The 12,756-nt window shown below is 41.8% G+C and overlaps 1 protein-coding gene across 1 annotated transcript in view; it reads right to left on the reverse strand.

The window, feature by feature from the left end:
* PLCL1 (phospholipase C like 1 (inactive)) overlaps positions 1 to 6,551 on the reverse strand; it is a 184,205-nt gene extending 177,654 nt beyond the window's left edge. The window contains exon 1 of the mRNA XM_040070094.2: positions 6,068 to 6,551. Within this exon, the coding sequence (XP_039926028.1) occupies positions 6,068 to 6,340 (273 nt within the window). The 5' untranslated portion in view covers positions 6,341 to 6,551. The remainder of the gene's footprint in view (positions 1 to 6,067) is intronic.
* Positions 6,552 to 12,756: the final 6,205 nt, after the last annotated feature.

Below are 12,756 nucleotides of genomic sequence, written 5' to 3' on the forward strand. Positions count from 1 at the left end.
ACCCAAATCATTTTATATAAAGTGGTTTCCATTGCTATGATAATTATTATTGATTGCTTGACAAAAAATACCACAAGACACAAATCTTTCTCACTACAGTGTTACCAACTCTGGAATAGATATACTGGATCTACCAATGTTGCTTTAAGAACAAAGTGGAAAGAGATGGAAGTTAAACCCCAGTCTGAAATGCCTACTGCCCCCCTTTAGAACATATCTCAGTGATAAATGCAACAATTCAAAGAAAAACTCTCCATCTCCACTGACACTAACTACTGGATACAATTCATGACAAAAGCAGATCTACAACCAGTATTTGTTCTGGCTAAAATTGTCTCGAATAGATGCCTAAGGAAAAACAGCAGTGTATGGAATACAGGTGCAGTGTTAGGAAAACAAACAGCTATGCCACAGCAATCCAAAAAATATCTTCAAACTGCTTCTCTTCTGTAAAGCTGGCAAACATTAATTCTACATGACTAAATTAACACAAAAGATTGTTTAATTTCTAAGGAAATTGTATACTAGCTGTGTTGGACACGGGGCACCAGTTTGTATCAACAACAGGGCAGGAACAGGAAAGGCCTGCCAAGGTAGCTGCTCTCAATCTTTTTCAATGAAGTAGTCTCACTCACTACAGGGGTAGAGACAATTTAGAGAAAAAAACAACAGCTCACAGCCTGCCGGCAGCAGCCTCAAATTTCTTTGTTACAGAGCACCTTAAAAACTTTCCAGCCAATAGTATACTGCTAAAGCTTCCAGACAGTTATTTTAGCCAATCAATTATAGCACACATATACCTGCTTCAAGCAATACTCGCTTGTGTGCTTTTTATTAACAATACACAATACCCTTACTAAGCTTAAGACCTTCTACTATCTTGTCTATACATTTTCAGCAGTGTTACGATTTATTCAAGCCAAACCTAGAAACCCAGCCTTTGTTTCCCATGTCCTCGTTTGTTATACTACTGTATTTGTCTCTAGTTTCAGATTTTTCAGTTGCAGCAAATTCTGAGTTCTCAGCTTTTTCTGTTAGAGGTCTACTTCTTCAGTTCCTAAAAATCCTTTTTACTTTTAGTGTTTCCTACATGAGCAATAATGGAAACCAGTGTCCCAGTAAATTTTATACTAGCAATAATGGAAACCAGTTTCTCTTAACAATCCATTTAAGTTTTTTTAACAAACAGATACTGGGTTAGAGAAGGATCAACCTAGCTGGTATCCCAAGACAAGGAGATGCCTGGGGAGACACATAAGAGGCAAGGAAGTACAAAGTGGTCAATTCTCTGCTGTGGTTTCCCAGAATTCAAGCATTTGTAGTTTAGGAACCTTCTAAGCCAGGTGCTTTTGGTGTGTTGTGAAGCTCTCTTCATCAATTCGTCATTTCAAACCTGCTCAAGCCCATTTACAATCTGACTGCACATATTTCTGGGGCTGTAAAATGCATGATCTACTCACATGCTGCATCAGGAAATTTTGTCATTTATTTTCAACCTGCTGCTAAAGAACTACCACTGGTTTGTTCCCTGACTTCACATCCTGTGAAACAGAGCAAATATCAGTTCCCTGTTTCCCACAATGTTTGGGAATTTACATACATAAAAATATCACCCTCCAATTACCTTCTTCCAGATCCATCTGGTAAGTTTCCCATTTTGTGGCAGTCTTTGCATGGCTAGACATGTCATTCTTGCCCTTCTAAATACCTTTTTAGGTTCTTCCACATTATTTAATGTAATCCTACCTTTAATATTCTCCTTTTTTCCTCTGGTACATATATATCAAAGAACACAAGCATGATAAAATCACCAGTGGGCTATCAAGTAGTTAATCAGCTTTAATAAATCTTACGTAGTCATAGTTTTAGATTAAGCAGCAAGTGCCTAAATGCAAGCTTATGCAACAAAAAGCTATGTCAAAGCTACTGGAGAATCATTACAGTCCTGAAAAAGTCCTCTTTTTCTGAAAACAAAGTTTTAAATAGTTACATTGTATAGACAGATGTGACATGTATTCAAAACACTTAAATTCTGTCACCACATATCAGAACACAAACTGAAAGAATCTAAGACTCATTGCTTTCATTGCAGGTTTGGTTTTTTAAAGCTAAAAATGTCACAAGCATAAATCCAAGTCTTGAAATAAGACAGCTGGCTGTATTGATACATTTCTACTGATTAATTCAATTGCAAAACTCTCAAACTTGCAGTTCTTAGGCTAGTAGTGTATTACGAGCAAGGACAACTCAATTGGCTTTTAAAAGAAAAAAAAACCTCTGCATGAATTGGAAGAACTTCAGTAAAAGGTCTCATAGCTCTACTGTGACTGAAGTTAGTATCTCGAGCTAAAGAATCCGCAGCTGCTACTTCAAGTTCATTTCATGGGCACAGTCTGCTGCGTTATCTGCTACTGTATCTTAAAACAAAGATCCAGGAAGAAAACAAACACATGATCCCAAAAGTTTGTCTTGCATGCAAACAAAGCAGAGAGAGAAGCCTGATAAGAATTGACAGAGAAATATTTTGGTAGAAAGTTATTAAGTATTTCAGTAGCATTACATAACAAATTACACAGCCTTCCTACTCATTTATTAAAGTGCTCATACATGGCAGTGGCAGAAGGAACATGCCAGAAGGAAAACAACATCAGTTAACTCTGTTCAGAGCCCCCCACACAGGAAGGCTTGCAAAGCATTACATGTAAAGAAAGCAGAAATCCAGTTCTCCAAGCACTGTGTTCTGCTTTCCTGGCCTAAAAGTGGTTGCAATTATTACTTTGTTTGCAAACAACTGGCCTTGGATTACTCAAAAAAAAAAAAAAAAAAAGGAAGCACTTGGCAAACAATTCAATCACTGCATAGTCCATCTCTTGGCTTCCTAGAAAACAGGTCAAGTTCTATGATCTCTTGCCATTTCTCTAGTTTTATCTCCAAGCATTCTTGTCCACTGATTTCAGATTCCTCACAGCAAACTCCCAGTCTTGTAGTAAGACTATTCACCTCTTCCTTGCATTAGAAAAAAAAAAAACCAACAACAAACACAAAACCTTAAAAAAAAACAACGAATGCACATTAGTGAAACAACCTAATGCACAAGAACTACAACTATTTCTCATTAACCTTATTTTAAATTTACCTTAATCTACAAAGCCATGAATATCAGCAAAGCACAATGGAACTAAAAATATTGTGGCTACACTTTATTATTTTTATATAAATGAGTTCTCTTGTTTCTGAAGCCAAATACAGAGCACATGAACGCACTGAAGATTATTTAGAAGGGCTCATATTTTGCACTATATGCCAAGTGGAATTTGCTGCAGGGAAGGTTTTTAAAGGAAGTCCCTGTTCAGTCTTTGTACTTCCCAGTTATACTCTGGGTGCCAGAACACTCCAATGTAAGCAAGTCTGGCTACCACTGGAACTGAACTCTCCCATGCTAACCTTCAGACTTGCAGAGCTCCAAAAGACAGCTGGGGGGGAAAAATGCTGTTAGAAGTGTACTTTGACCATCTAAACTTATGGAATTGTAACTTTTTGCCTAATTGAGCAAGACCACTCATGTTTAAAGTACACCTTTAAACAGCTGGGAGAGAAACGGGAAAAACAGAGCAAGGGTGTTCAACTCCTGCAGAGTAAGAGCTTGCCCTTACTGCTCAACTTCCTTTGCTTTCTGAAGTCACATTTTTCAGGAGATAAGATCAGCTTAGAGGAAGCAATAGAATACTATTTTGACTATGGATTTATATGAACATACAGACTTTTTGGAGTAAAATAAATATAATAAATCATTAGAAAATTCATCCTGCATGTTGAAGTCCTGAGAAAAGAAAAAGTATAAAGTAAGTTGAAAGGTTTTATCTTAAGTCCAATTAAAATTTGCATTTAACACAGAATGAATACGTCCTAGGACATTATAAGTACCTGAAAACGCAGACAAATACGTTATTTAATTTCCACCCCAAGTTAATAGTATTTCCTACTATAATGCCAAAGGAAAACTGTGATTTAAAACACTTTATACACCACTGAGACAACCTTGTGGGAGAAGAAATGCAATGCTCTGTATGGGGTCCCAACACTGTGCCTTAGAGATGCACAGCCTGTGAATTCTCAAGTTCAGACACCTGCCATAACACACAGCCATGTTACTAACTTAATCCATCTATTTAACAATTAAATTTAAGATTAACAATGGTATTTTTTCACTCCACTCCCATTGTAAGACCATTCCAAACCCTTACAGGGCCTGGAATAGCTATCTAGTTTCCAGATTGGATCTACACATAGCAATCCTTTGCCTTTGTCCAAGAAATCTATTCTTCCCCTCATACAGTATTCAACCCAGAGACTTCATCAGCCCATCCTAGCTATCCTTCCATGCACCTGCTCCAGTTTGAATGCACCATTTCTAAGCACAGAAAACTAAGTTTATTCAGTATTTCAGATAAGTCCTTGCCAGTTCTTCGTTCAAGAACCTTAATACTTTCTTACCTGTCTCAGGAATCTTGCTACTTATAAACACCATCCCAGGATAGATCTCAAGAAACTTCCTCCACTTAGAAGAGTGGTCATTATCACAGTCTGCTAATGTGCTGATCATTATCAGATGTGCTAAATTATCAATATCTAACTATGAACCTGCAGTGAAAATGCTACTCAATCATTAACAATTATACACCGTTTATGACGTATCTACCACATGGACCTGGTATAGTCTGTAAAAATAATGATACATTTTAACTGAAATCCAAGAGTGCATATTTTCAATTTCTGAAACGTTCACACAATTCTAAGAGAAAATATCATCTCCATACCAGTACAGTTACAGAACTCTGGTCCTTTAGTAAAGCATTTATACATTTATGCAACTTCAGACTGGAAGCATTCCCATCACATCCAGTGGATGTCTTTAGAAAACTAAAGCCAACCTTAACGCCTTTAATGGGTTAATATCTCAACGTGAAACCCACAAAGGGCCCTCGAGGCTCTCTTTTGCATTTAACTGCCTCGGTCCCCTCTGAACGTTTAATGCTTTAAAATGTAAAAAGCAAGTACTTCGCGTATCTGTTCTTAGAATAGACGTACTAAGCTGCAAGAGCTAAGCATGCGTCCTGAGCTCCCTCCATTGAGGTAGAGCTCTACCCAGTGCCTTCACACATTTACAGATGAGAAGTCTTATTTTCCGCTGCTCTTCCCATGCCTTCCAAGTGCAAATCACTGACAAGAGGATCACGTGTGAACGTATGCTAAATTAAATTCGCCCAGGAGATTTCATTCATCGGTTCCCCAGAAACTGGCGATTAAGCCTACATACTTGCAAGGAAATGGCATTTAATTCAAAACCACAGAGCTGATTAAAAAAAAAAAATAAATAAATAAATAAACCGGGGAAAAAAAAGAAGAAGAATTAACATAATCATAAAGCCATTTTCCTTACCAGACTATAACAAAGGCGGAGGCTTTAAGATCACGCCCAACCTGTTAATTTCACATTAAAGCTGCTAAATACCCGGTGCTGCTCCTCAACAACCAGTACTACAGTCCGTCTCCACACACACCTTCTGTTAATTTGTGACACTTCATATTTTGCTGCTCAAGAACTAAGAAAGCCAGCGCTATAGAAGCTATTTATTCTGCTTTCCAAGTGTTTCATATATATGTAGTAAGAACTGATACGAGCTGCTACACAAAAACTTTACAACTCGGCGGGAAGCGGCCCCACGGGTCACGCACGACCGCGGGGGGACCGCGACCCCACTCAGCGGCGGCGGGAGCAGCGCCCCATCACAGAGCCCGGAGAGCCGCTGGCTCCGGGCACGCACCTCGCCCCGGGGGCTCCGGGAGGCAGCGCCGCGGCCCCGCCGTCCTCGCCGGCCGCGGCCAGGGCAGCGGCCGCTCCACCTGCGCGGAGGGTGCGCGCAGCCCGTCCCCGGAGGGCTCCCATCACCCCTCTGCCCATTCCGGCCCCCTCCCGCGGGCAGGGGCGCACCGGAGGGCGGCTTCAGCCTGGGTAAGCCGGCGGCGGGACCCGCGCAAACTTCCCGGCGGCGCGGCGCACCCTCACCTTGATGATGCTGCTCCTCCGCGGGGTGGCCTTGGCCGCCTCCAGCAGGCAGGCGTCGGGGTCGGGCGCTGCCCCCGGCCCCAGGCTGCCGCCCGGGAAGCGCTCCGCGGTACCCACGGCCGAAACGCCGCTGCGACGCTCCCGCCTCCTGCCCCCGGCTGCCGCCGGAGCGTCCAGCGATGCCGGCTCAGGCTCCTCTTCGGCACGGTATGTGGCATCGGGAGGAGCACGGCCCGCCGCCGGCTGCTCTCTGCCGCCGGCAGCCTCTGCCATCGCTCCGCCGAGCGGCGTCAACTTCCCCGGGGCGCTGAGAGGACGGGGGGAGTCACACGAACGGAGGAACGGACGGCGTCCCGCGGCGCTCCTCTCACGGCACGGCGGCAGCGCCAACTTTCCCCGGAGGAGCCATGTCCGCCCGCGGAGCGGAGGGCGCCCGCGCGGGACTGCGCGGTGCCAGAGGAGCGGGGCGGGGGACGCGGAGAGCGCGCAGGAAGTGCGGCCACAGCCCCACACTGTTGTGACAGGAGCCGGGCTTGTGTTGACGGGCGGCGCTGACTGACGGCGCGCTCGGCCAATCGGCGGCGCTGCCGCCCCCCGGCGGCGCCGCGGCAGCCAATGGCCTCGGGGAGGGGCGTGCCCGCGGGACTCCTGGACGGGCGGTCGGGGCGGCGCGCGGGGGGCGGCCGGGCGGTGTAGGGGGACTCGTAACACCTGGTCGGCTCCGCACGACCTTGACGAAGCGGGCTCGTGGAGGATCGTGCCGCCTGTCGAGAGCGTTCGTGTGCCGGGGAGGCCCGAGGAATGCTTCCCCGCGCGTGTTTCAGGCGGGTTTGGGCTGCCTCTGTGCCAGAGTAGAAGCAGCGTGCGGAAGAGGTGACTCCGGTTAAACACCCTGCAGCCCGCGCAGCCCTCAGGTGGCCGCACCGTGGAAGGAACAGGAACGCTGCCAGCGCCGGTCGTGAGGGCTGGGGGTGTAAGGGGCACCTTAAGGCTGCTGGCGGCGGGCCGGCAGAGTGGGTGCGAGACGTAAGGGAAAGCTCGTAGAAGACGACGAAGACTCACGCTGAGATTCCTCCGCCCCTTAAAAACGAGCCCAAAGCGAGGCAGGTTGCGCGGGGCTGCCCCGCTCGCTCCGCTCTCGGCCCGGGGCGCTGCCGCTCCCGCCCTGCCCCTCACAGCCCCGTCCCGGCGGGCGCTGCCAGGGCCGACACCGCCCCCTGGCGGTGCCGTGCGGGGCTCCAGCGGCAGACTCCGTGGGCGGCCGCGCCGGAAGAGTTCGTGCCAGCGCGGTGCTGTCCCTTGCAATATCTCAGAGGGTATTTAGTTATAATGAGATTATCCACGTGGAGACCTCAGGAAAGGTGGGGTGGAGTGTAGCAAGGGTGAATGGAAAGGTGATGAAGAGATTATATTCAGTGAGATGGAAAAGAGGGCTGGGCAAACTGGTAGTCCCTAGGGGTGTAAGGCTCTTCAAAATTACAGTTACTAGCTTTAAAGGCAGTCAGACTCTGTGGGAATATTAATTTCTCCCTGGTTTCTATTCCCTAATGAATGTGTTTGGCACCTGTTGGCAGTCACTGATTAAGGAAGAAAATAAAAGAACCTCCTTACCTTAACCTGTCATTATGTACTAGTAAATGCCTGGCTACAGGGCATAACTGCTATTTAAGGATGTGACATTTATATATGTATATACATACACAATATATAATTTTAAAATCCCATGTTTAAAAAGGTCTAGAACTTCTGTCAAGAGTCTTGAGACATTTAACGTATTCAACACAAAGAAATGCTAATTGAGGGACAGATCTAGATACCGCTGAACTATTTTCATTAGCTTCCTTCTAAATTTTACGTTAAAAATGCCAAAATACATGTCTACCACAGTTATTTTGCTTTGTTTCAGTGAAAAATGTCACAAAATAAGTAACACTAAAAGAAGATAGATGTTCACATGAAGAAACATTCATGTTAAGCAATACTGGCGAGAAGAGACTGAGGGAATGAAGGACTTAACGTCAGCTTGCATTCTACAAGAGACAGAGCATCATACCAAGTCACTGCAACAAACAGGGGAAAAAAAAACCCCAAAGCAACTAAATAAACTTACTACATATCCACAGACTGCCACACGGACTGACCTAGAAGACTAATTTAAAACCAACAGAGAAGGTAATTACCACACAGTGTTTTAATAGAGGGAATTATTGTTTCATGTAGAAATATGTTGCAGATCTTTCCTGTATTATGTGAAATCATATGAATCTTAATCATTACTTTAATTATTTGGGAACAACACAACGATATCATAGCTGAAGTCTGCAGAAACTCTGTAGTGTGTTGCACGGACAGATGCATATAGCATATTAAAGCACTTTATCCTTTCTAGGATATGTTTTACACATTTAATATTAGAGAGGGATTTATTGTCAAATGAATTGTCTTCTGACATCAAAGGTTTAAAACCTTTTTTATCCTCCTCTTATGTTACAGCCTTTGACACCTGAAGTCTTTAACTGGAAAAGGTCTATGGGGAATCTACAGATTTTAAGCCTCATAAACATCAAACCTACAGGTAACACTGAACAAATTTTATTTTTGATCTGTTTGTCCGCAAGATGCAGAGGTACTAAAATTATGTCTGGTACAGCTAAGTGAGGGTTTAGTTAAATTCTTCTCTAGAAGAGAATAAAAGATTGTCTATTTTTCTGACTGTGCATCTCTAGATGTTTCTGAGGCATCTGTATCTATCTGCTTTTCTTTGTGGAGAACCATGAATTACAAAGGAAAAGAGCAATTGGTGTTGATCCTTCTTGATGTCTAATAAAAGAGTTGACAAAAGGAAGCTTTACAGTAAAAGTGCTTGCATAGAAAGTTTAAAAAAAGCAAAATTGGTTGGTGATAAGTTTATATAACAGGTTCTCTGTTCCGTTTTAAGAAGGTCTGATGCAGTCCCCTGTACAAAAATGCTGTGTTGTGTACCCCTACTTCAGATGGAAACAGATTTTCGAGAACAGCCAAGGAGTTCACTCAAACTAAGAAAGATAAGATAGATTAAGAAATCTATGTGCTTGTCTGAATGTAAGTCAGCAAGTGCCTGCAGTATCTATTTTAATATGGATTTTTTTTACACTCATCTTACTCCATCTCCATCGTTAAGGCACACAATTGTTCCTCAGTGGGCGTAGTTTGTATCATAAACCGGCTGAAAATACAGTTGTCTTGGAGCTGTGCTGAAGCATAGCTTCAATAAGCCGGTACTGGCACCTAGACATTGCATTTTGGGAAGCTCTTAAAATTAACTGTTCTGATGGGAGCCAAAAGTGGTTCTCCTGTACCAATTGAACAGGGCTGATGCAATGTGAAAACTGACATATTTTCCTGTGTGATGAACACCTAATCCGCAAGGCAGGAAAAGCAATGGGAAAAAAGCTCTAATTTCTCCAAGTACGCATTCACATTGATAACAAATCATAACTAATTCTAGCATTGATGAGATTTAGGCAAAGCTATCAATGAGAAAATGTTTTGTGAGGTAATTCTTAAAGAATTTTTTTAAAGTCTTAGTGGTTATTGTACCTGGGCTGTTACATCATGAACATGATATTATAAAACAATAAAAAAGAGTGATATATTTTATTTGTACAAATATTATACTTGTTGCTAAGCTTCACTCACATTTTGGCAAAGCAACCCCAAGTCATATTTTGCCTTTATAATTAAGCTTTTAGGCTGGGAAAAAAATGCAAGTTCAAATCCATGTAAAGCAAATGTAGTTCAATCTTGCTTTTAAAACATACTGCATATGTTTTCAAATTTTATTTTTTAAATATATTTACACACACACATTGATTCAATGCCTCATTTTTTTTCTTAATTCTTCTTTTGTCTTGTCTCCTGTGTCTTTGAAGGAGCCTCGCTGCACTTACACATCATGTTGTATTTTCTAGATAGTATAAATGTTTTGTCTTCTCTAACTTAACAAGAGGGACTTTTGTGATATGCCTCTATCTTAATGATGTTCTTGCTCTAACTGAAGACGATGAATTCTTTTCACTGTCTGCTGATACTTTCAGGCAAATCCTGTGTTTTTAATAATTAAATGTGGTTATAGAAGATTCCTGCAAATTCCTAGCTCCTTTATTTTAGGAGTCTTGTTTTCCCTAAACAGAGATGCCAATTCAATGTGAGAAAGGGTAAAATCAGGACTTCAAATTAGATCATATTTAATCCTATTTCACAGCCTCTGCTTACTATATAGACACAGGCCCAAGCCTGTGTGGAGCCCAGGTTAGGTAAGGCCTGGAATGAAAAGGGGGGTAAAATCTGAGATAGATTCAGTAAATAGTCATAGCAGGTAGCAACAGTTGAACCAAATTTTGTAGACAGGAGAGAGCAGATGCCTGATAAGAAAGTGATTCTTCCACCAAATTTGGTACCAGGTATAAAGAAGAAAGTGACATAAGAAATTTTTTAAGGGAGAATGGTAAAAAGTGTTATATAGTTTTGTAAATAACTAAGCTTTTTTTTTTTTTTTTTTCCAATCTGATTTTCAAGGGCAGATGTTTGCCAAGAATTCATTTCACTTACATAAAGATTCACATCTTAAGTCACACCCATCTTCAGATTTTTGGCCAAAGTGATTGAAATTTGAGAAGTTAACAAGTAACTGAAAATAAAGTTTTTAATGGACAGCCTGAGATAATCCCAGAAGTCATGCTACAATCTAGGTAAAACAGAGTTTATTCGTTTGTGCAACCAGTGAAGCTTTCTCAAGTTGCCTGTGTTTAGTTGCTAGCTGCTTAGTTTTTAGGAAGGGAAGGCATGTCATATACATTATAACAGAAATTGTCCTGAGGATTTGAAGGAGTCTTGAAGATGAATTCTTATCCAAGTCTAATGATAATGACTCTTGTGTAAGGTAGGTGGTAATTCCACTTAATGAGAACATTTACCAATGTCTGTCTTTCACAGAGTTCTTTTTAACTCCTCTGATCATTGCTTTTAGTATTTCTTCAGTGTGACACATACATAGAAATTTAATTGTAGTTGTTGCTAACCTTCAGGCTATGTGAACTTGTTAACTACTGTGAAGAGTATGATCCAATAGATGTATTTCATTTCCTCCATTCTTTGGTAATTACTTAGGAGTAGGTTCAGGTGTACCGTGTACCTTGCTAGCTCAATGGATATATTAAGTGTTAGAAATGTACATGGCACCATGGCTCCCACACACTTACCTGCCATTTTTTGGGATCATTTGGCTTATCACAAACTGCACAGTTTCTGGGGAAGCAGCATTAGTTTTAAATTATACCTATTAGCCAGGAATTTTTCTTACTGAGGAGAGGAAGCATTGTGGTAATATTCTAGTTCAAAAGCTACTCTTACAGTCTCTAATATGGCCACCTCAGAAGGAAATTGCTACCAATGTCCTCAGGAGTCAGATATTCATATCTACTTTGTAGTTAAAGAGTTTGGAGAAAATCTGCTCAGTACATGAAGAATGGAAGTTAGGCTATTCTTTGGTCTGTTAATCAGACATACAACCTTCCTCCTAACGTGTGCTTTCTGAAAGATCTTTGCATTGCTTAACTAGTTTTGGACCGAAGTTAATCATGAGCCTCCTGGACCACTGAGGTGCTCTGCAGTAGCCTAACCACCAGGAGAAAAGAATTCATTTAAATTTTTTCTGAGGGGTCCTGACAAGGATGTGAGGGAAAGCATCAAATAACCCAATAGGAGTGGGTCTGTGTGGGGAGAGTGTTGGTGGTGAGAGCCTGAAATCCATTCCATTGGAAGTTCTGCTGGAGGTACAGAGCCAGTGCCATGGATGGAAGGGATGCACATTGGAGAAGAGAGCAATAGCTCATGGTTTCAACTGAGAGATAAGTTTGCACTCAGAAACTACTCTGTGATGTGAACCAAGTAGGGAAGTTAGGATGATAAGATTTGCTTCAAAACTGCCCCTGGAGCCAAACAAAAATGCTAAACCAGATGCACCCGAAGCAAGTGTTAAAAGTAGATTGTTCTCTTTAGGTCGCCTGTGCCTGACTGGCCTCACAAGGAAAGAGTGGAAAGAGCTATACCCACGTTTGCCTCATTTCAAAAAAAGCCAGTTTCCTATGAAAAAAAGTTAAGACAGTGTTTCTCAGCAATATTTCTGACAGATGACCACTGATTAAAGTGGTAGTATATGCAAATAGAGAAGAGATGCCATCTAAAGCCTTCCTTTTAAACTGGAACTAAAATTATACACAGGCTGGCCTAGTCCTTGATACCACTCCCAAGCACAGGGTTACATGAATTTGAAAACTGCTAAAAACATTTATGTTTGGTTCTTTTTCATGCGTGTAAAATTTGACCCCCCTCTCTCAATTCATTAGAAAAAGTCACCTAAAAAGAAAAAAAAAAAAAAAAAAAGGTAATCTGATCATGATCACAATGTAATCCTCAAAATAATTTAAATTCCTCTGGTATTAATTGAAAAGGATTTTAAGAAGATTAAAAATATTTTCCATCAGGGATGAAGTGTATTTAACCTTTTATTGCAAAATCTCATGTTCCTTAATGTCAAGTTAGAAGGATGTGAAAAAAAAAAACCCAACAACCTAATGACTAATCTAAGTAAGCTTATTTTCCTGAAATTTGGCACTGTGGGAGTATAACATGCATAAATTGGAAGAATT

This window comes from Hirundo rustica, chromosome 7 (assembly GCF_015227805.2).
Source record: "Hirundo rustica isolate bHirRus1 chromosome 7, bHirRus1.pri.v3, whole genome shotgun sequence".
NCBI lineage: Eukaryota > Metazoa > Chordata > Aves > Passeriformes > Hirundinidae > Hirundo > Hirundo rustica.